At 45.9% G+C, this 22,905-nt stretch overlaps 1 protein-coding gene across 13 annotated transcripts in view; it reads left to right on the forward strand.

Annotated features, from left to right (window-relative positions):
• Positions 1 to 22,905, forward strand: part of LOC143208960 (protein gustavus-like) — a 258,290-nt gene that overhangs the window by 193,424 nt on the left and 41,961 nt on the right. For 5 of the 13 annotated variants that reach the window (XM_076424004.1, XM_076424021.1, XM_076423975.1 and 2 more), the window contains one exon: positions 16,252 to 16,290. The exons of 5 other annotated variants lie outside the window; for them this stretch is intronic. In XM_076424004.1, coding sequence (XP_076280119.1) covers positions 16,252 to 16,290 — 39 coding nt within the window. Of the gene's footprint in view, positions 1 to 6,981; positions 7,379 to 16,251; positions 16,291 to 22,905 lie in introns of those variants that run through there. 3 more of the 13 variants (XM_076423995.1, XM_076424081.1, XM_076424030.1) reach the window with 3 other exon arrangements.

Here is a 22,905-nt window from a genome sequence, read left to right on the forward strand (position 1 = left end):
CGAGCCCTGGAACTCGCAACTATTCGTGACGTTGTCCCGCGGGACAAACCTGTACAAATATGTCCGCAAAAATTCAATGGCTCTACTCAGCTTTCGCGCAAGAAGTTCCCCAAAGGGACACGTGATGCAGGATCGTGATAGGGTCCCCACTCTCAGAAGGAATCGTGACGTAACTATCTGGGCTGGAGTAGACAATAGCTTGGTGACGTCACTCGGGCTCTGACTGTAGAGTTTCTCCCACTATTATCCCAGACGTCCTTCTCCACTAGTGCAAGGGACAGGGGATTGAAGAAATTCGGAGGGAAATAGTGGGGGAAATGCTACAGTCGGGATGGAGTGACGTCACGAGCCCATAGTAAAGTTTGTCCCAGATCGAAGGAAATTTTGTGAGTGGGGAAAGTTTTGAGCAGCGAGGGCGGGGAGTCAGACGTCGCCACTTGTGCTAGTTACCCCGACTATTGGTACGTTTTTGGGACAATTCTGGGAACGTGACGTCACGTACACCTCGGTCGCGAATCATACGAATTACCGGTGGAAAAGCACGAGTATCGGCTTTTTACGCGAAAGCGTCCCGTCAACTGCTCGCAGCGAATAACACGCGACCGTAGACCGTTCCCGGGGATCTCCGTCATTGACCTCGAAAATTCGTTCGGTTATTCCGTAAAATTTATACACAATTCGCCGGGTCGGTGTGCGTACGCGCGTGTGTACCCCTCTCCCCCCGCCGCGCCGTACTCGACAAAAGTTTAAAGGGGATGATGCGCCGCCGAAACCGAGCGGAGCACACTCGAAACCGTGATCTCGCGGCAGCCGGTTACGGTACTCGAGTTTCAAGGGGAATTTAATTATCCCGCGCTTTTGATGCCATTATTTTGCACGATATTACGCCGTAATTATCCCGCTCGTCTCAATGGGTCGGGATTAAAATCTCAGGGACTTCTCTCCGTTTTTTTCCTCTCTCTTTCCCTTTCTTTCTTCACCTCCCCCCTTCCGCCCGCTTTTTCCCCTATTTTCTTTTCCTTTCCTTTACGTTCGCGTTTTGTTAGCCTCCCTTTCGCGTCGGCTCGCCGGTCGAATGCTCGAACAGCGCCACATTACGATTTTAATTTCGCCCGAGATTTTATCGGGCCTCTCTCGAGCCCGCGTTCGACGCCCTTGAACACGCTGCGCACTAGGCACGCGCTTCATTTTTTCGTTTCCGTTAATCGATCGCACGAACCGACGAAAATATATCTCTGAACAGGTTCAACCTCCTTGCTGCGTGTGATTTATTACTGCTTTAAAATAAAGACAGATTTTTTTTTCAGTTACTTCAATGGTCCCCACAATTTCAGTAAGTCCGGTGCATTATTCGAAATAATTTCGCGAACATCAATCACCAGTAGACTGCAAATCTTCATGCAAAATAAAAATGTCGTGCACTAATTGCAACGAACGGGAGTTTCACAATTTACAAATGTTTAATATCGTATATTTTCACTGTCTTGTGATTCACTCACCTATATTTGTCATTCATGCATAGAATCCGCAGTCTCCTTATCAGCAATCGTCACCCATTGGTGAACAGAGACGTCGTTTCTTTGCTCTTCGTTTCGAATTACCGATACACCCGGACGAATTCGTTGGAAAAGACAGCGACGTCTCTTCCCGGTTCTGTTCTTTGTCCGTGCGCGAAATTTCCGAATCGGTTATTCGAGTCGCGCGCTCTCGGATTTCGGAGTCGAGAGACATCGTGAAACAATAGCCGGGGCTCTAGGGTTCGCGGAGAACACTGTTCGTGCAATTTCGAACGACCCACGGCGGCGAATTTCCGCAGAAAACGGGTCAAAAATAATGCCTCTAGCTATGACGCAAACTGTGAAGTGGCTCTCACAAGATGAAACTATGGTTTTCAAACGTTGTGCTGTTTGTTGCCTTGATGGAAATTATCAAAAAATGTATTAGAACTAACGAAACGTTCCTGAAAGGTGATAGACTAGACTGTGGACTTTATACATTTCTCCATCAAAATATTCTGCATGGATTGTGGGAAGCAGGGAGCTTTATTATTAATATTATTATTATTAATATTATTAAAACAAAAAGAAAAATAACAAAAAAAAGGTCTTAACCTATAATTTACATAAGAAGGGACAAACGCGAAACTAAACAAATACAGACACGATATTAACAAATCATCTTGAGTAATTTTCTTTTGAATTCCTGTAACTTGTCATTAAAAAAGTCAATATTATTATACAGTGTGTTTGAGCTTGCAATAATGCGATTTAAAGGATTTATTACTCCATATGTGGATTTGGATTTCATTGTTTGAAATCCTGCTCTTGTTCTCAAAATACGTTCAGGTACGTAGAAAATTTGCCTCAGGAATGCGGGACAATCTATATTATTATTTATCAAATTAAAAATAAAGCTCTGGTCGGATACCATTCTTCGATCAGATAATGTTTCCAGGTCGACTGTGTTTAATATTTTAGAGTAATCATGATCAAAGATTGACATTGGATTGTTTGTTTTATACATATGCACAAAACCTGAGAAACTTATGCTGCACTCACCCGAGCATGATTTCATACTTAACGCTTTTCGGAGACCATATAGTTGAAGCATATTCTAACCGGGGACGGACAAGGGTAATATATAGCAACCCACGTGATGGATTGAATGAAAATCAGTGGAATTCAGAAATATTCTTCGAAATTTTGAATTCGACCTTTTTTCGAATTTTCGTGCGAAATACCCCACCGCGTGCGACGGAGAGCAGGGGTGCAGCCGCGTTTCCAGGGAAACGCTGCGGGGCTAGGTGTTGCATCGAGCGCTACGATTTTTCTAGGAAGATAAAACCGCCGATATCAATCTCTCGCGGTTAGGCACACCTGAATTCTGTTCCAGAGAAAGAGTGCAAGATAGAGAGAGAGGGAGGGAACGAAGGGGGCCGTCTCCTATCCCCGGTCCTCCCAGCTCCTTTCACCTTTCCCTTCACCGTCCACCGTGGGCATTTGTCATTCCGTTCGGTCCTTCGGGTGTCCGACTTCCTTTTACCTGGTTCCTCGGTCCCCGAAAAGGGCCGTTCTCGCCCGGGTCTGTCCTTGAACCTCTTCCTCGGCCCCTTGCTTCGTCCCGCCTACGAGCGGCGACGATGGCGGGGGCTCGTCCGGTCCGCCTGGAATCCGCGTGCCGGATTTTTATTCCGTAGAAACCGACGCTCTCTTCTCCCTTTCGTCGGCCTCGGACGGAGAAAGGGAGAGAAATGCGCGGCCCCGCGGCTTTATGACGTATTATTACGTCGCACTTCCTGAAGGTGAACGCGCAACGATCGAGCGCCTGCCGCGGTGAAATGCCGCCGTTCCGCTCGTGGACGCCCGATACACTCTACTACACTAAACTCACACTTTATGCCTTCTAAAAATGACACGGTTCAATTTTCACTAAATTGTCGATAGAAGTCTGAAGTTTTTGGTGTCCCAGGTTCAGATGTAAATAGCTCGATTTATGGCACTATTCATTGTGCAAATCAACACTAAATCTACCGAGCACGAGAAATGCAAAAGTGAGGAGATTGAATATACTGAATTTACAGTCATTTCATCATACGAGAGCGTTTTTATAATTCCAATAATTGTGAAATAGAATACCGCCCATTAGACCGTGGCAGGTTCAGTTTCCACAGTATATAATTTTCGATTGACCCAGAGCTTTAACGTGGAACACACACGGTGTATCATCTCCGCACACCGAAGCCAGAGTTGTCACAGATCGGGGTCGGTCAATATTCCCAAATCATTCTGCAATGACTCGATGTGTTACTAAACGGCGAATTTTCATGTGAAATGAAAATTGCATTAATTTCAAGCTACTTCCAACTACTTCACACATGGTAGTGCTCGGTCCTTGGTTTTTCGATGCACGGTTCGAATCGGGGATAAAGGCTCCCGGCAGACATCTAGGCAGCCCTAGACAGCCCATTATACCTAGCTCATTGTGTCCAGAGAGCATGTGTACCAGAATCGTTCTCGGGCAGGTACGTTTCCAGAGGCGTTACCTCTCGGAGGCGTTCTGTTCCCACAGGCCGGCGGGGTCGTTCGGCGGTTGTCCATGCGCGAAAGGGTTAAACTGGTCGAAACACGGGCCTGAAGCCCGAGAAAATGGTTTCGGGGAATTTCGGTGTTCGTGATAGACGACGGCCTTGCAACGGGGAGAGGCCGAGGCAACGCGGTAAGGAGAAACAGCGTGAACCGTTCAGACGACGATTGCGTTCGCTCGGGGGCTGACTCAGCCAGCGTCGAAACAGCTGGTCGTAGAAGGGATGCGCGCATGTCCCCCGGTCGTGCGTTGCGTATATGTGCATTCTAATATCAGATCCGAGGAGCGAGCAGGCTGCAGGGACTGATCCTTCATGCTGCGTGAAAGCGTCTGCACGCGGGTACCTTTAATGAATCCGCTCTGTTATCGATTTCTCGGGGAAGCTCCGCGGCCAACCATTACCAGAGAGAACCCACCGCGCTCTCTCCGGGTTGAACAGCCCGCTATCCTCTCTGCACAGCCTCCGCACCACCGAATCCCACGGATTCTCTTCAGAGTTCTTGCGTAATTTCTCCTTTCGACGCCCACCACCCGAACTCTCTTCTCTCTCTCTCGTCTGTGTTTACCTGCTGGAAGAGGAAATCGAGTTCCAAAGGAGAGCGACGCCGAACAACCGACCCGCGATTTCGACGAATTGCGTGCCACATCTCCTCTCTCTCTCTCTCTCTCTCTCGCTCTCGTGCTCGTCAATAGCGAACTGGCGAGCACGTACACATTTTTCCGGGGTTAATTCGACGTCCGACCGCCTGGATTCAGGGAGCGGTCCGCGAAACCCCACTGCACGAGGGAGAACCCTCGTATCCCTTTGGCTAGTGCTATGTCTCTCTCTCACTCTTAAATTTACTCTCTCTCTCTCGTACAATCTTGCTCTCTCATTCCAGTCCGCTCGTTCCCCCCGGGTAAACGTTTCAGGACTGGGTAGGCTTAAGCATTGGCGCGGAGATCGGGGGACCGGCTGCGTCAGCGTTCGATCAGATGCTTTTGGAAATATGAGCCCTCTGGCCGAAATTATGGGAGAGAAATTGACGAAGGAAGATAGTTCTCTTCGACGAGACGTGGCGAGCCTCGTTGTCTCCTTGGTTATCTAGAATGTCGTACGTGTTTGCTGAGAGTGCTGCGGAAATCCAGGAGGAAGAATGAGATTTTGTGCTAATATTCTCTGCGTCGAGTATGCAGGATATTATTGATGGAAATGAATGTTAACCTTTGACGCTTTGCAGCTTGGAGGAATCTCACTGCGGTATGTGGGCAGCATGTTGAGGTAGAATTCCATTTTCATATATTGGTGTGTGCACGTACATCCCTCTGAAATCGAAAATTCATCGTCAGCTCGCGTCCAGAGGCTGATACCAGCTGATCCGAAGTTGCTTGAACTCTCGCGATGTTATTACAGTGCTGTATCTCACCTACTCGCTTTTATCGTGAACGCGAAATATCCATACTCTATTAATCACGCGATACTCGCAGCACTTTTCCGCAGATACATGGATACCCTTTCACCCTTTCTAATAATCTGGACCCAGTGTAACAATGCTTACTGTATCGTTAGCTGCGATACGAAATCGGAACACGGAATGGTGAAAACAGAATCATATTTTGTTGAATAACTATATATGTCCGAGATCATTCACAAACTTTAAATGAACGTGTACATTTAATTCTTTATACCAATGGTCTCTTAAGCAGTACACCAATTAGGTAAATAACCAAAATGTGTAAACGAGTTTGAAGCTTTAATAAGCCCTGGGTTAGATCCATTAAGAGCCTTCTGTATCAAGCTTCCTTTACATATTTTACGAAGCTTCTTCTTTGAGAACAACCCTGGTCCTCTTATTGGGTCCAATGCAATTAGCCATTAATTCAAACTGGCAACTAGAAACTTCGAATTTAAGTGAAACCCTCCGTCAAAATGGCCACAAGTCTCGCCGCGCACGGTTAACCTATTTCCCCAGCAACTCGACGAGAAACATCAAGCAAGGTTTAAACAAATCCAATCTTGTTATAGAGAACCACAGGTCGGACACTCTGTCTGGTTCGTGCAGCCTTAACCCCTTACGATATCGTGCCGGACTCGTGGCGAAAATGTCGAACGGAATCAAATATTAAGAAGATAAAAATGTACAATACATATATATATGCCATTTGTCATCAAAACAATCAAAGAAGTTTGAAAAAGAAATTGAAAGTGAGTTACATTGTTGTTCTCAATGTTAGACTAAATGTTATCGAGAAGAAGATAGTGCAAATTATGGTGGCGGAGTAAGAGATATATACGAAATTACAGTGAATTTCACAGCCTGGCAACAAGAGGACATTGGTCGGCGCCGTTCCGCAGTCCTACGCCAGTGCGTGCGGTCTGGCGTCTGTTGTCGGGGCGCCGGTATCGTGTAGTACGGTCCTGATTCCGCTGCCTTTTTCTCCCCCCCACCACTGGGCGGCGCTCCATGCGCGTCGGACTCGGCAAGCGGGCTCGGGCTCAGTCTTCGTTGGACCGTCGCCGAGTGTGTGTCGTTTGTTCGTGCACTCGTTCGCCCCCTTGTGCGTCGATTCCGGCGTGGGTTTTTTTCGTTCGCCTCGCCTCAACTCGTTCCGCAACAACAAGAAACCCCCGTTTCGTCGGTTATTCCCCCCGTCCACCCCTGTTTCGTTTTTTATTTTTTTATTTCCCCGGAACAACAAGTATAATCGCGTGCCTCTCTCTCTCGCACACGCCACGAACAAGGGAGAAAGGGATAATCGAGAAGGAACGAGGAAGAAACGGAGAAAGAAGAGGGAGAGCGAGGAGAAAAGGAGAGAGAGAGAGAGAAAGAAAGGCGACAAGAGAGGCTCCGGTGAACAAGTTCTATATGTTTCGTGCGCGTGCTACGAGCTGTTCGTCGCGCGGCGGTTCGGACCAGTGGTAAAACACGGCCGCGAACAACGGCAACGACAACAACAGTAGCAAAGGAGTCGTCGTGTGCTGTAGTGCGTGCGCGGAGTGTGCAATAGTTTGTTGGTTACCCGCGCCGAGGCTGCTGCACCGACGGGGAACATCACGCGAGCAAACACGAGAGGCATCGTGACCCGTTCAACGGATACGTCGCGCGAGATATGGATTGGGCGGTGAAGGCTCGCCGAACGTAAGTCCCCTGGCACTTAATTACTGAACCCCCACCCTCGGTACATTCTCGGTCTTCAAAATATTTAGGAATACATACCGGTAGCGATGTCTACATTTAAATATCCAGTGGTTCGAGTTTCTCGCGACTCGTCGAAAGTGTGGCACAGTGGCACATTGTGTGAAGACTTGCTGAATGTAAGTCTCTTTACGCTTTACTCAATTAGCCCTTCATGGGACCCGTTTCCGTACTTAGAAAATACTTAGGAAAGTTCGTAGCCATGTCTACCGTCAGTGGTCCACGGATTTCTTGCGTTTTTCGAACAGTGTGGTGCAGCTACAGTGGCACTCTGTGCGGTTCGCAGTGTGATTCGAGAAACGCAAGTCTCCTTGGACCCGTTTACCACAAAGTAACTCCACATTGTCCCACTCTAAAAAAAATTCGGAAAATTAAGATACTTAGGAAACTACTGTTTAGGTACATACTCAGTGATCTGTACGGATTTCTCGCGTTTCTTCAAAAGTGTGGTTGCAGCTACGGTGGCACTTTGTGCGTTTCGGAGTGTTTATGGACCTCGTGAGGAATACAGTGTTGAGCCTGGGTGATCTCTTTCGCACAGTATCTGTCGATCGAGTACAGTGATTTTAGAGCTGCTAAAAACCTTTCGGGACTAGTGGTCTGAAGTGGATTGGAGTTTTCAAGTGAAGAACTACGGTTCGAATCGTTCGAGAACGTTGATCCATGGTGTTTGTACTTCTGTCCTTCAGTGCCTAACAGTGCTAGCCTATCCTGTGTAGACAGAATGACCAAACCAATCGATACTCGTTTTGAAAATATGTCGTTTACCCTCGTCGCTAGACTGCGGATCTTTCAAAATAAAAATATTTTCCGTTGATTGTGGAAAGCAGGAATAAAATAACAAATTGATTTCATCCATTGTAACTTCTAAAAACATTTTAAGATTGATTATACACGGTCAAATTATTAGGCTCGACTTTCATACTTTCATTTATTTTCTAGAATTTGAGTAATAATACAATATTCATCATAGAGAAAGAAAATGACGATCGCCGTCGTCCTCGAAGGGTACGGGTTAGGATAAAACAACGTACTTTGCTACGTTAAAAAGAACATTACAATATTCTTGAATTTTTCGAACGTATATATTACCGTTTCACATTTCACCAAATTAATTTCTTCATGGAGATCCGCAGTCTACTCATCGCGAAGATCAATACGATCAGCTGGGTGTCAGATTGTAAATTAGGCTCGGTATACACTGTGAACCTTTTCACTCCGTCCTTTTCGGTTTTCATCGTCGGTTTGATAAATCAATGTTGGACGGGTACAATGGTCGTTTTCCACTTCTTTGTTATTCGTTTGACTATTCAATACCAACGTCACTCGATCACAATGGCGAAGTAGAAGTCTGGTATTATACCGACTTTGGAATCGGGGTAAAAATTCGTTTACCAACCGGAAGATAAAAGCTGGAAAATATTGAAAACCTCTATCGACTCGCTTTCGGCGTGGTTAAATGTTATTCCACTGTTTCGAATACAATTGAAGTAGAAACGGAGCACGGGGATCATAGTGCGATTCGGAGATTATACTACTAAATGAGTGACAACGCTTTGCGAAAGGATTGAGCACACAGTCGCATATTTCTCAACAATTCTCACGTTCATCTATCCAATTTCTAGTCAGACTTTATAGAAAAATCAGATCTCTAGAACCAAAGTCGTTCGGAACCCACCTTAAACTGTAGGTCCCGTCGCTTAACAACCATAGCAGTCAAAAAAGCGACGTAAAACAATCAATTAATAAAAAAAAAACATCTCTATAACACAATGAAATTTCAAAAATTCTCTTCCTCAAAGGGCGTTTAACCAAGATCATGTTCTAAACGGAGCCATGACTTGTATCGAGCTCTAGGATGCGGGCATCAAACTCCACAGACCCTGTACCCCCGGATAGAACATTAAACTCGCTGCAGAGATTTCCTGGGTCGCTGAAGTCGCAATTTCTAGTCAGATTTTATATAAAAATCAGATCTCTAGAACCAAAGTGGTTCGGAACCCACCTTAAACTGTAGGTCCCGTCGCTTAATAACCATATCAGTTAAAAAAGCGACGTAAAACGATCGATAAACAAAAAATCAAATCTCCAGAACCCAATGAAATTTCAAAAATTTCCTTCCTCAAAGGGCGTTTAACCAAGATCATGTTCTAAACGGAGCCATGACTTGTATCGAGCTCTAGGATGCGGGCATCAAACTCCACAAACCTTGTACCCCTGGATAGAACATTAAACTCGCAGCATAGATTTTCTGGGTCCCCGAAGATTCGCAGTATCTTCTCCACTGTATCCCGAACAGATAATCGAGATTGTTTCGAGACTCGCGAATCGAGTCCCACGATTCCGAGGTTCGTTCTAAACGAGCGTTCGACGTCACTGTTGCTCGCGCGTCTCGAGGTCAGTGTTGTTTGCCCAGCCGTCTCGTCGCGACGTATATATAAATAAGGCATCTATGTGAGGCTCTTTGGCGCTGATACGCGAGGATAAGCGAGTGCGAGCAAGACGCCGAGCGTGTTTCAAGAGCTCCTGGGACAGAACGCAGAACTCGGGCCCCGGAACCCGTGGGAAAACCCGCTGCTCGAACCCGCCGCGCGGCGCGGGTTCACCTCACCGTGAACACGTTCCGCGGAAGCGCGCTTACCCGCTCGAAACGCGCCTGCATTTGAATTTCACGAGCGGAGCGGGTTGTTGGCCGAGCTTTCGGTTCCACTCGATTCCCTAGGGTCTAGGACTCTTTTCTAGTCGCAGTTCCTCCGCGCTAGACTGCGGATTTTATGCACGTGAACATTTAAAACAGTGTAGAGATCAAAAGAAACTAAGAATATTGGAGTACTGATTTCAATTCATTCAAATTATTAAAGGAAGGAAGAATACTCGACTCCTATGACTTGTAATTGACGGAGAACACTTTTATTTTGCATAATGATCCTAGTTAATCGGTGTCATGCTCGTTCGAGACGTTTGACAGCCGAATGCACTGACAGAATGATTTCAGGACTCTATTTTTGTCGTACGAACCCTTCGTCTTGAAAAGACGATTGCCTTGCCCTCGTTTGTACCTTCCACGACCTCCGGTCTGTGTTTTCGGCGATTTCAACTTTCGCACCTGTGGGTGGGTGGAGAATTGTTTTGTTGATCACTGGGATAAAGGTGGACCGTTGTTCTCGTGTTTGATTGTGTTCGTGATAAGTTCTGATCGAAAGATATTGTGGTTTTACATAATTTTCAAAATGGAGTAGAAAAATGGTGTGTGTTCTGTTCGAGAAAATTGATTTTCAGAATGGAGGGAAGTTTAAAAATGTATACATATATTAATTCCACACGGAACGACCGGTTTATTAAAAAATGTTTACCATAGGACCTTCAAAAATTCAAACACGGTCTTCAGTAGACAGTGTGTTAGTTGAAAGGTCAAAGTACTCTAGACGAGCGAAACCTGTACAAGAAAAACGTTCAACGTTCTCTCTAAATCGGTAGAAGAATCAAGTGACCCAGACTCGGCACGATCCTTCGCAGCAGACAGTGAACGCGTTGACGATTCGTTGTCGATCGAAGAGAAGGCAGTTGTTCCCTCTGAATCGCCGCACGCGTAACTCGCCGATGGCAATCCGATCCACGCGCGATCGACGCGTACGATCGCTCGCATAGATCGTGGCCGGCTCTCCTTTCTCTCATTCATTATTCCCTTTAATTCCCAGGCGTCGTTGTTGCGTAACCCTCTTACAACTCGCCGACAATGTCGCGGCTGCCGAAGGACAACGAAGAGGCACGTTTCTCGCCGATCGCGAACAGCTCGAACATTGTTCCCGTGGGCGCGTCGCAGGACGATATTCTCTCGCGAAACGCTTCTCTCCCTCTGTCTCTCTCTCTCTCCCGGCGCGTCACAGCTCTCGACATTCTCGCGGATAAAGAAGGCCGTTAAGCTGCGAGCGGGAACAGCTGCGCGTTGTTTAACGACACAACAACGCGGACAACATCGCGCCTGATAAACGTCGGGAGCATGTGCGCGGCGCACGGCTAGGATAAACCGGGGGGCCAAGTTTAGGCGAGTTCCCGTCAGCTTTGAAAGCTGCTGTTCCTGGTTCAGGACCAGGTTTGCAATCTTCTAACCACTTACGAACCGAAATTAATTCGCATGTCTTCACTCGTCTGCGAATCTTTATGGAAAATAAAAATTCTTTATTAATCTTTATTATCTCTATTAATCTCCATTAATCTCGTTTTCGTAACCTTGTTTGCGCATAACTGTCACATTGACATACTGTTAGGCGATCAGTGTGATGGAAAGATGAATGACCTTTGTGACAACAATTGAATTATCGCGTCCGAGTTTTTAAGACGATACAATAATAGACGATATATAACCGATATTAGAAAGATTGATCACTTCTCCAGGTAAAATAGTGTTCCACAAGTGAAATAGTGTCCTATGAGTGCAATGGTGTCCCACGAATGCAACGGCAGTCTCACAAACGACAGTTCGAGTAGGTTTAAAAATCCTTCCTCGTCGCGTTCTGTGTTTCCTGAAAATTCGTTTTATCGAAAACTTGAAACTGTGTACGAAGTGAAATAGTATCTCACAATTGAAGCAGCGTTGTACCAGTGCAATGGTGTCCCATGAGTGAAACGGTGGTCTCACCAACGACAAAGTAGGTTTCGAAGGAAGAATCGTTCTTTGTGACGTTCGGTCTTTTCGATTAATGTCGAAATAGGAGAAGAACTGGTCGTTTAAGGTTGCCGGCGATGCCGAATAGATTTTCAGAGAACTTTACGGCTAGTGGATGGATGTCGATACCTGGAATAGATTCCGGAGGGGTGACTCGCCTAGGCTCCGGGATATGTGAAGCTTTTGTCGTGACGACGAGGGTAGACTGTGCGGCGGTTCTTGGTGGCGCTGCGCCCGTGAAAGAAATCAATGAATCGTGTTCCATCTTTCGCCGTGTAAATTTCCCGTGGCTGCTGGTTCAATCGCGAGAAGAGCAAGTTTGCCTGGCTGAGAGGATTGGTTGGCTGTAAAGTACAAGGGAGAGAGAACGGAGCACTGACGAGTGACGAGGGCTCGCTGGGTGGAACGACCTCTGCGTTCGGTCAGTGGCGTATCCATCGGAACCTGGCCCTCCTCTAAACGATGTTACGAAGTTTCTGCAAGCTTGGACAACAGCTTGGGGTCAACGTGAATTTTCTACTACTTTCTTGTTTCCGATGGATTCCTTTGTCCAATCCTCGTGACAGCTGGCTGCTAACTATTCATTCATGTCTTTATTACTTCCATAGAACAGGGAACACCATGAGAAATATTTTTATTTGGCGTAGATTTCATTCCTTCTCAGTTACTTTGAACATCGTTATCTCTGTCACGAGTATCCTCGTGACAGCTCGATGCCAGCTAGTCATTTGTACCACCATAAAAACAGGGAACAGTGTCATTAGATCATCTAGACGTTCTTAACCCCTAATCAAAGGCAACTGGCATCATGTACTAATTTCTTTTGCCCCCCCCCCCGCATATATAATACAATATGTTCTCGATGCAAAAGCATTCTACTTTGCTTCGTATGGTATTGCTATTTTATGTGACAGTGAGAAACGGAGAGTGACAGACTCTCTTTGTTTCCAGCGGTAAATGCTGGAATACCACACAGTGGGGATTTTGAGAAGGATCTCGAAAGGTGGGAAAATTTCGGTTTCGTGTTCCTCGTGACTCGGAAGTGGCGAGCCGAGGGTCGAAAATTCGCGGCCAGCTCCCGATATCGAACGTTCACTTTGTATTCAGCGAAGGGACTTCCTGAATATGATAATACTCAGCCGGGAACGGTAATATTCGGCGAGTCCGTCGACAGGACAATGGTCCTCGAGGTACAAGCGTGACTGGCATAACGCGATCTCGGCTAACAGATCCATTTCCTCGAAGAACCTCCGGCCAGTCGAATTGACAGATTATCGATAGACAGTGGGTTTTATGCATTTCTAGCAAAAATGGACGAGCGAGATATGAACCAATACAACCTCCAAAAGAACAATTAAAACCCTTGTATTAATTCTAATTTATTAACACGTTGAATTCCGCGCGAACGTTGAGCGCCTCGCACAATTTCATTTATTTCGTTCATAAAAGACAGACTGCAGATTTTATGACAAAAACATAGATCAATTCTAAATACACAATTTAACATTTAGTTACTGGATAATGAAATCTTGCATGAAGATCCGCAGTCTAGATCATCGTTAAATGAGATTTTCTGCGTGCGATCCAATTGGAAAGTGATTTTCGATCGCAACGAGTGGACGCCTTTCGAAATTTCGCATAAAACGGTATAAAGGCGCCAGGCTGAATGCGACACGTGTTACAATTCCCTTCCCCAAGGGCTTGTTTTCCATTCCACGGTACTTAACGTGAAAGCGCACCTGCGAGCACCTGTTCACCGCTTGGAGCTCGACGCTTTCCGGCGATCCTTGCAAAATACTCGCGCCGTTCGAATCGTTTAGATAATTGCTCGGTTTTGCGGCGATGATAATCCACCGGGGACGTATCGTTCGATACGTGCAACTTGCTTCTGTTCGACGCGCCTGGTATTCGGAGTGCGACTGTAGTTCTGCATTCCTGAAATTCTCCTTTCGAACACACGGGAAATCAACAGTTCCGTGGGGTCCTCTGTCGACGAGAAATGTTTTTAACGCGTCGACAGTTGAACAGTCCGAGAAATCTCGCGAAATCATTTTAGTCAGCGAAATTAATGTAAAATTAAATGTGGACAACGTGCCATTAAAAATGTGTTTAAAAATGTCGACGAACGACGTGTTCCAAATGCACCTGAATAAACGGAGCCGTCTGTACAACCATCAAAGCAGTGCATCTCCCGAGCATCATTTCGCTCTCGCGTTTTCTCACAGAATTTTAGAGCGTCACCTGGAGGGACGATCTCGCGAACAGCGAATTCGAGGAGTTCTGTATGTTCTGAACGAATTTGAACGGACGAGTCCCGTTGGTCCTAAAATTCGTGTACAGCTGAGGGGGTGTATCGTTGCCGTCCCTTTTCTGCAGCCGGTGCTTCGCGAAGAGCTCGTCTCGAAATACACACCCAGCCGGTGTCGTGCGTGTTACACCACGTGTTGTATGGCACTGTTCTTTGGTAACGGAACACCCGTTGAATGGAAGCTAGAGAAGAACTAGAGAGAGAGGGATGCATTTCCTTTTCCAGTGGCTGTTCTCCCGACGCGGCTTTTTTCTCCCTCGTTTTCGTCGACGGCGTCGTTAATTCCAGAATTTCTAAAGTGCAGTGGAAGGAACACTCTCCCGCGAAGGGACAAGTGCTCTTCTGCTTTTCGAGAAAAACATCGTCCTAAATTCGAGCCGGTGCGGCCACTTTTGCCACCCTCAAAGCGCCGAAATTAATTGAACCGGCCTCGGCAACCGGCGAGCATACTCTTCACTCGATTGCTATCCCCCACATCGCGCTGGACCCACGAGCATCGTCGTTGCTCCAACCTTTCGATCGAGAAATTTGAAAATGCTCGAGAAATCATTCTCGAAAAAATGTTTTTTTTTAAATACTCTACACAGATCGTAAGTTGCTTCCATTAAACAGGAAATTAGCGTGTTAGGGAGCTCCATTTACTAGATGATTTATGATAGTACAGTGTCTTTACGATAAATCATTAACCCATTGCACTCCGAGCTGTTTCAAGGCATTTCGTCCGACAGAATATTTCCACACATCATTCACGTGTTACGATTTTATAATACTTGAATTTTTATCAATTCCTCAAGTAATCGTAGGGGTTGTAAAAAAATTTTTAGCGGTGCCTCAGGGTCGTCACTCGAGTGCAAAGGGATAACACAGTTTGTTGGGAACTTACTCTGTTCTCTAACTTCGATGGGACCTGCGTGCAGCGTAACTCCATTATTATTCGTCGCGTGCTTCTCTCGTGAAAGTGGAGACCTTGGTGCGGAAACTCTGCAAGTCCGTGTTTTTTAGTAAAATTGCAGTCTCGCTGTTGAAATTTTACAACATTGTACAATCTTTTGCATTTCAATTGATGGCTGGAACTGCGTTGGATGATACAAAGTGCAAATTTTACAGGAGAATAGGATTCGAGCGCGATGGGAGAACAATAACAGCTGATAAACATTAATCTTAATCTCAGTTAAAATTTGTTTTGACATTTGAAATCGCTCGGATTTCACATTTGAGACGTCCACAGTGTTTGTAAGCTTGGAGAACGCTGGTTTGGACCTAATCGTCGACATTTAAAGGGGATTGATACGAATTAGAGGGTGTCCGATTATTTTAAAATGGCAGTGAATTTCTCTGAAAATTATTCCGGTGGACGCGCGGGCGCGACGAAAGAAACGCGACAATTCTCGGCCGTGGCGACTTTCTCTTTTCCTTTGTCACAGAACGGGATCGGTCGGCATAAAACAAGGCGCGTCGAACATATGGTTCGAGTCGGGGTAACGTCGACACACGAGCCCAGACCACAGCTGCTTGGCTTATCTCCTGGAAACTTGTGTATAGGGTCTCGCTCTCTCGATTCGGAGCATTCTATCCGGTCGGTTCGATTTCCTCGGTGCTTTCCTTCTGCAGTTTACAATATAATCTGCTCGAGGGAGGCTCGAATGGCGACAGAAAATTCTACGATCGGTTCCGATAGTTGAACTTTGTCTCTTGCCTTGCAATATCTTTCGCGAATAAAGATTCTTTAATTCACTGAATAAGATTCGTTGTTCACGGTTTTGACACTTCACCTGCCGATTGAATGGTCTTTCTGCGAAGGGTTAATATTTCAATGATGACAGCAATTTTGTCGAACAACAAGCTATTTCAATTAATCTATTCATTTCTTTCGGAACTGTTACTGTCGCTTCTGTCGTTGCTATTCCTACGGAACGCTACTCGAATTCTGTACCCGCGAGAATGAATACGTAGGATCTATTGAACACTGTGCAAGAGACACGCGTGGAATGACTCCTCTTCTATTTTTTTTCTTTCAGACTGGACCGTTTCGTAGCGAGCAAAAATGAAGACACGAGGTACACAGAACCCCTTAACCTAAACGACGTACGTTCGCTCTTTTCCATTTCCTCCCGAGCAAAGAATTAAGCTGTTCAGGCTTTGCCAGAGTCCGCTTCAAGCTAGAATAATGGATCGTGAATCTGTCTTTGGTTACTCTGACAAGGGAAGCTTCTCCTGGATCGATGATTAATGGTTGTGCAAATTGATTTGTGGCTCTTCATGAATTTTTCGTTCGAGCAAAATACATGAGACATCATCTTACAGGTGTGAACAAATGGTCGAGGGCTACCAATGGATTTGTGTAGCTAACAAAATTTTAAAGAAACAAGGGCTGGAAACTTGAAGCGAAAAACTTTTGGTGAATTCTGGGATAAGCTTTAGGGAGTTCTCGAATCTCGGTCAGAGCGCAGTTAGTCTCCGTCTGGGGGAATTGTATCCGTCGAGCGGCAGGAAATCGAAGTTAGAAGGAAGAGAGAAAGACTCCGAACTGCTGATAGAGAAAGAGATAGATAGATAGAGAGAGATAGAGAGGAAGGAGAGTGCGGATGATGCGGCACGATGGCTGGGTGGGCGTCGGTTTATATTTATGCGCGAAAATAGCGGCGCTAACGGCGTCGTGCGGGCTTAGTCGATGCCCAGCGCGCTCTTAGACCGTGTCGTCATCGAGCAGCAGCTGTTTTCATTCAGCCTCGCCCTTCTTAGTTGGCGACTTCCTTTGCAGCACTTTTAATTAACGTGCACGAGGCACGCTCCACTCCGGGGCCCCTCCGTGCCCCGTTCACCGGCCACGTTTAACCCTAGAACCACCGGCAACATTACGCTAATGCTAGCAATATCAATTTAATCGTTGCCTCGATATTTTCTAATTACTCTCATTTTATGTGCTCGAGATTGACACTGTATTGCCGATTGTGGGTTAGCCTGATCATTAACCCTGTTACATTTTATTAGGTTATGGAATCAATTATCGCCAAGAATTTACTTTATGCAGTAGTCTCTCTAATTACACCCTCGAAGAGTGCCGTTTTTATTGACAAGATTTATTATTTGCAAGATACAAAAAAACATCAATATGAACGAAATAAAATATCTCATTGTTCAAAAAATGCTGGATCTGTAAAGTACAATTGCTGTTTTGCATCTGGTACAATATGTTCGAATCACACGACCTATAAAACGCGGAATGATTGATCACTTGAACAACCTTTCAGAACTTCGAAATGACCGTCATGAAAAATTGGGAAGTGGCCCGTTTCCAGAAAAATTGAGAAATTCAGCGACTGCAGTAGCATAAGAATACTTCATCTCACGAAAATCGTATAAAATCAGGAATCCAGGCCAGCCTCTCAAGAAATGACACCGCTTCGCGTCTCCACAGATCTTCCTTTCCTCTTCTTTTTCTCCCGTACGTTCTTTCACCGACGTTTCCTCATCATCACGGTCTTCTACTCGTCGCTCTCTTTATTTTCCCGGCTTGGAAACCGTCGACGTTTCAGTCCACGTGCGTCGGATTTTCGAAATCGTTGCGCAATTCCTTGGAGAGGCAGACTCTTCTTCGCCCCGCCCCGTCTCAAGACAAAGGATTTCGCAAAGCGCAAACACCGAGGCTCCGGCAAAGTGGAGAACCCTGTTACACCGTTGGCTCTCTCGGCCTTCAGCTCGGCTAATTATTTACTAAAGGCTGCTGCGCGCACGCACTTGCTCCTCGATCGCAGAGTAAACAGGCGACTTCGGACAAAATATTGAACTTAGCTTTCGCGGATTCTCGCAGCAACTCCTGACGCGAATCTACAGTCGTCCATCGCATGGCGAAACTGCCCTTCGAGGGCCCAGTCGATCCTACTGCTTGAACTTGCCCTCCGACCATTTATTTAATCCCTGATAACATGATTATGTCCAAAACTACGACTAGAAAAATCTCTGAGAAAAAAGGTTATGTTGTGTGCCTACATTCGTTCTAACCGTTTGCCTTCGACCGAGTATTTCATTAATTTTGTTATTAATAGACTGGGGGATGTTTATGCACAATTTCCAATTTTTAAAATAAATAAAAATCGTACTAAATTCTGACGAGTAAATGCATAAAGATCCGCAGTCTAGTTACTGGTGTGCAAAAATTGGATGATTGTAAAAGACCCAATTGTCAGAGACCACAAGACCTATGGGTTGCAACGGCTGGGGGTGCAACTACGGAGATGCAGCTTTCACGAGAAAGATATGCAACGGCTTAAACAACATTGACAATTATAGAAAATTCTGTTGACTTCATAATCGATTAATAAGACCGTTGCAATCGTCCAAAACGAAGTAAAAATGGGTGCGGCGTTGTTCCAGGATGTTCCGTGGAATTCTTTTTCGAGGGTGGAAAAATCGCGAAAATATGAGCATAGCAGGTTCGCGCGAAACCAAAGGAGTCTTTCAAAGGACAATTATGGTCCCGAGAGTTGGAAGGGTCGCAAGACAAGCGAAGAACGCAGCAGGCATTGCTCCAGTTCCGCTGGTCGACCTCGAGGCTCGCGAACTCTCGCAGCTCGGGTCGTCTGCAAGTAGCTCAGTCGATATTCCCGCTTCGACGCGGATGCTCCGCAGCTTTATCTCGCATCCGGTGCGCACTGGGTCACGCCGAGGACCGACGAGACTCGGTCTCTCTTGCCCTCTTTCGAATTCAATTCGCCGAACAAAACAAGCGCGCGAAATTTATCGGCGGCGCGTCGTTCGCTCGCCACTGGCGCCGATTGTATTTAAATTCGCGCGGAATTGCCGCCATTTGTTCCGAACCGGAAGATGTGACGTGCTTTCGGCGCCAATGGATCGATAAATTTCACCGGCGAGCAGGCAGAAAACAGTCTCGGAACGTGCTGAACGTTTTCGCGAGCATTACGTAAAATCTATTCGCGGAAAATCGGGAGAGCCGAACGCCGCGGAGACCGAAAAAAGAAACGGAAGAAGACGAAGGAGAAGAAGATGACGATGATGAGAGAATGAGAATGAGTGCTGGTTCTCGAGCCGTCTAAACGGACCGGCCGAGAGAGGGTCCAGGCTTCCAATTAGGGCTCGTTAGGAATGCGCTTCGAGGCCCCTCGTTGGCCGTAAAGCTCGCGAGATAACGGCCCGGCCTCGCAAACGAGCAGTCTCCACATCGAATCTGCTCTCCGCCGAGAGGAAAAGCACTCCGGGAAGGCCACGGATCGCCGAGCGATCCTCGGTGAACCGCGACCAACGAAACCGCAAGGCCAATTCGCGAAAAATCGGCTGGATCGCGCAGGAAACGCGAGAGTGCGAGGTGCGCTGCTGCTTCGCTCAGAATTTCGGTGTCTCGAGCAGCAACCCTTAGCCCACTTGCCTGATACTTGAAAAAACATGGCGGATCCTTGGGAAAAAATGACGATGAGCAGCGAGGAACAGATATTTCACAGTAAATTCGCGAAAACTTCGGTCGATCGCGAGCAAATCTGCTTTGCTCAGAGAATCGTTCAAAGGTATTGCCTAATCATTGGAAAAAATCATCGAGCTACCCGCCATGAACCGAAGACACTGCAGCGTAAATTTGCAGAAAGAGTGAGTGCAAGATGCACGGCTGGCCTGTCCGAAAAATGGCGTAAATCGAGCAGCAGCCTGCAGGCCATTACCTGTCTGATTCTCGGAAAAACGGCGAAAATGCCTCCTTGCGGATGTTAATTTAATTAGCCGGTCCTCTTTCTCTCTCTCTCTGGTCCTGGACGAGAGGACGCGAGACGAGACGAGACGCTTCGGTTCCCCAAGTGGCGCGCAATTAACGCGGACCCCAGGGCCGAGGGGCTGACTTTAATTAACCGCCGGCTGTCTGGGACCTTAACGAACACTTCTCAAGCGCGATGTAGGATATTGTGTCAGGAATTATGTCATTAATAACTCTTGCCCCTCCCTCCCTCCCTCTTCCAGATCGTGATGTAGCGGATAGAGAAAGAACTCGGGCGCGCGCTCTATTTAACGCTAGTTTGCGAAAGTTGAATGAAACCGGGGAAGAGACTGCGACTCCGTTTCCTTTCATCCTTCGAGCGGCGTTCTGTTTTTCTCATGGGAATGGTTGGCACTTGTGGCAGAAGGGAGAATCGGCGTGGAAGCAATAGAAGTTCTCGGAAAGATGAACATGCGACATGGCGTGGCAGGGTTTTCCCGGTTTATTGTTGATCAATTCGGTAAAGGTGGGTGGTCTTTTGATCCAGAGGTCTTAATTTACGCCAGGGTATTTAGTGATTGCATCTTTGAGGCTTTACGATATCATCGGAGGTGATTCGTTCTTTGATCGTTTTCTGGAAATAGAAATTATATGTTGCAGGTGTACTATTATACATGTCTACAGAAATGAGCTCATATTGAATAATTATTAAATTGCATTTCAACCGACATTTTTACACCAATGCAGTCGCACCTCAATAGAGGCCAAAAACGTGTGCAGCAATCGAGGTTATGCAACAAAAGAGGTAATCATAGTGATTCGTAGCATAACGAACGAGCATTTCGTGCAACTAGCGAGGTTCTACAGTAGTTCCTTATTTCATTGATTTCCGTCACGTTCGTCAAGAATATCGCAATTTCACGGCACGTGAGAACAATTGAAATGTTTCATAACTGTGCTAAATGGGTTAGCGAAGCTTTCTGTAGGAGTATAATTGAATTGTATAATTCCGTAGCAAGTTCTCAAGTAAAACAGAAAGAAACACGAACGGTTAAACTGACCTCTCCGCGTTATCTCGTTCTGGGAACATGACACACGTGCTCCACTTGTAATCGCTGCTCAAATTACCATTTGGAATCGCAACGAATTGTGTCGAGCAGCATGCACGTCTGTTCTGGTTTGGTATCGGAGGAAAGTCGCGTCGATACACAGCGGCTGCATAAATAAAGTCGCGGGAAACGGATTGCTCTCGTTTTGCAAATAGCCGCCGCCTGTCTGCGATTCGAACATTTCCACCGGTTCGCGACAAAACACCGAGATAGGAACAGAGCGAGAATCCGTGAGGAAGGGAGATGGTTGGAGGCACACGGCCCTGCCCTTCCCCGTGTGTAATTCGTGGAGGTGTTGTAAGAATCGAGCGCGCACGCGGCAAAAGGTGTGTGGCAACGCGAGTACGCGCGAGTTTCACAAATGGGTCAGTCGAGCCGACAGTGGCAGCGGCGTTCCACGCTGTTTCGTATACGTTTGGAAATATATTTATCGTCGCTTACGAAAAGGCCTCTCTCCCTCGCCGAGCCAGAACCGCTCCCCCTTCCCCGCGCCCTTCGGCCTTAGGCACGCGCGGTGAATTTTTAAAAACCCTCTCTCGCTCTCTCGGACAGCCTTCTCTGCAACCACGAGGAAATTATTTTCGACCGAGCCGCACGAGGAAAATTCATTTCCTCGGAACTAGGTCGCCCGGTCCCTTGCGATTTCTTTGCCGGGGGATGATCAACCCTGGACGGCTTGCGCCGCCATTGCGCAAGTTCTATCGTTAAGGAAACTTTCTATCGAGATTTTTACCGATACCGAAATTATTGGAGCTCCTCCGACGTAGCACGATGTTGTTATATTACTACCTTCAACTTCTGTATTGAATGTGATTCTTCGAAATATTTCAAAAACCATTTTTGGACTTCTTGTTTAACGAGAAGCTTGTTCAAAAATATATATGTTGTACTACCTGTGGCAATTTTTTAAAAGAAACACCTTGGAGATGACTGAGTAACAGCAGTTTTTACAGCAGTCGTTTTGACATTCGTTCTCACGGCGCAACACAGTGTCTTCTTGATATTGCGGCTGAAAAATTCCTACAAGTATTACGATATACGTGCAGTGACTCCCATTAATATTCGTACACTCTTAAAAATACAATAACTTTTTTAATATTGGAGAAATTTTTTGAGAAGTTAGAACAATCGGTTTGTTACACAACGAAAAAAAATTTTTGAAAGAAACTGCGAGTTGTCGGAGAATTGCAGAGAAAATACTAAAAGTTGTATTTTTCAAAATTTAGAAAACACGTTTCGCAGATCTGTATCAATTAAATATATTCTGAAAATTTCATCAAAATCGGTCGACGTTGTAAAGAGCTACAAACGTTTAAATATGGTAAAAATTGCAGTTTCTCGCGATTTTCGGCCTCCAACTGCAGCAATTCCAAGAATTCTTACATCTTTCAATGCTTGTTGTTTTTCCCCGCTTCAACAAATTTCTATGAAACTATCACAGTGTATATCATTGACACAGATCTACAAAACGAATTTTTTAAAATTTCAATATAGGCCCGCATGAAAAAGTTGTAAAATGCAACTCTCAGTATTTTCTCTACAATTCCGACCAAATGCAATTTTTTAAAAAATTTCTTTTCACATCCTGTAGTAAACTAATTGTTCTAGCTACCCAAGAAAGTTCAAATCGCATAGTCCAAAATGAACAAAGTTATTGTTTTTTTGAGAGCGTCCGAATATTAATGGGAATCACTGTACTTCTAAATCAGGTGCTTCTACATAAAAATCTTCATTAATTTTTTCACTGTCCAGCAATTGTATATGCGTTGCGCCTAAAGAAGTTTTCATTGAAAAAATCGTGTAACTCCTACCATAGGCTTCGTTAATCCGAATCAGTTTTCGGGGGGCGTGTCGGGACGCTGTTC

This window comes from Lasioglossum baleicum, chromosome 1 (genome assembly GCF_051020765.1).
Source record: "Lasioglossum baleicum chromosome 1, iyLasBale1, whole genome shotgun sequence".
Taxonomy (NCBI): Eukaryota; Metazoa; Arthropoda; class Insecta; order Hymenoptera; family Halictidae; genus Lasioglossum; species Lasioglossum baleicum.